This window comes from Aplysia californica, unplaced genomic scaffold (genome assembly GCF_000002075.1).
Source record: "Aplysia californica isolate F4 #8 unplaced genomic scaffold, AplCal3.0 scaffold00392, whole genome shotgun sequence".
In the NCBI taxonomy this organism is placed as follows: Eukaryota; Metazoa; Mollusca; class Gastropoda; order Aplysiida; family Aplysiidae; genus Aplysia; species Aplysia californica.
Window position 1 is genome coordinate 164,404 of NW_004797662.1, and position 1,452 is coordinate 165,855.

Here is a 1,452-nt window from a genome sequence, read left to right on the forward strand (position 1 = left end):
GGGCGCCACTTGTAGCCCTTATTTCTTTACTTTATTTTTGTTTCTTTTGTCTGTCTGTCTGTCTGTCTTGTTTCCGGCATTAAATGGCCATTGTTTGTCAGCGTGTTTTCTCCTTCATCAAATTTGGCCAATCCGTAGTTTTTTTGCTATGTCTTCTGTTCACTATTGTCATATATATATATATATATGTGTGTCACGACGCTGTGGAATCAGACGCTCGTCAATTTTTTTGGCATGTGGAGTTATTGGTATGATCTGAAAACTTATTCATTTGCCTTTGTGTCAATGAAAAAGTACCCATTTATCTTGAATAGAAGCTTAGATGTTTGGGGTTGAAGGAGGTGGGGTCGCCTGGTAAAATTAGCGAAAAAATGGTCACCAAAGTTTGGTATTTTCAAAAGCTTGAGAGTCTTTGAAAACTGAAAACTGACATATTTTGTGGCTTTAATCAATGTTTTTTTCCAGTAAAGTACACAAGGAAATATGTTTTTATTTGAACATAAAAGATGTTGAGTCAATGAACAAAAATTTGATAAAAATAGCCTAAATGGTTCGTGGGTGGTTTGCAGGAGCTCTTGTGTGGTTTACTCCTTATATCCCTCAACACGCCTGTTACTTTAATCTCTCTTTTTTTTTTTCCTTCTTTTTCTTTTTCTTTTTTTAATATTACCCTTTAGCAACACATGTAATTTCTTGCCTGATCTAATTTGTCTACAAATACTGTAAAACTCTTACTAAAACTATACATTTCTCTTTCTTTTTTACTTTGCATGTTGTTACACTCAGGTAACACCTCTAATTTGTTGGGGATTTTTTATGTGACCTATTTGTGTTACAAGCGCTGTAAAATTTCAGACTTGACTAAAGGTGTTCTTTTTTATGTCTCCCCAGCGGGTGGTGTAGGAAAGAGTGCTCTCACCATCCAGCTCATCCAGAACCAGTGAGTACAGCTGTTTGTTTGTTTGTGTGTGTTTATGTGTGTGTGTGAGTGAGAGAGAGAGAGAGGAGAGAGAGAGAGAGAGTGAGAGAGAGAGAGAGAGAGAGAGAGAAAGAGAGGGAAGGTGGTGTAGGAGGTGTAGGAAAGAGTGCTCTCACCATCCAGCTCATCCAGAACCAGTGAGTACAGCTGTCTGTCTGTTTGTTTGTGTGTGTGTGTATGTGTGTGTGTATGCATGTGTGTGTGTGTGTGTGTGTGAGAGAGAGAGAGAGAGAGAGTGAGAGAGAGGGAAGGAGAGAGAAAGAGAAAAATAAAAAATAGAGAGAGAAAGAAAGAAAGAAAAAATGAGAGAAAGAGAAAATGAGAGAGGGAGAGAGAGGGGGAGAGAGGGGGAGAGAGGGAGGGAGGGAGAGAAAGAGAAAGAAAATGAGAGATAGAGAGAATAAGAAAATGAGAGAGAGAGAGAGAAAGAGAGAGATGGGGTTTGGGGGGGGGGGGGGGGAAAAAAAAAAAAA

General features: G+C 39.0%; 1 protein-coding gene across 1 annotated transcript in view; it reads left to right on the forward strand.

Annotated features, from left to right (window-relative positions):
* The window catches only part of Ras (small G-protein), a 44,678-nt gene that overhangs the window by 34,024 nt on the left and 9,202 nt on the right, over positions 1 to 1,452 (forward strand). The window contains 1 exon segment of the mRNA NM_001204543.1: positions 892 to 940. Coding sequence (NP_001191472.1) covers positions 892 to 940 — 49 coding nt within the window.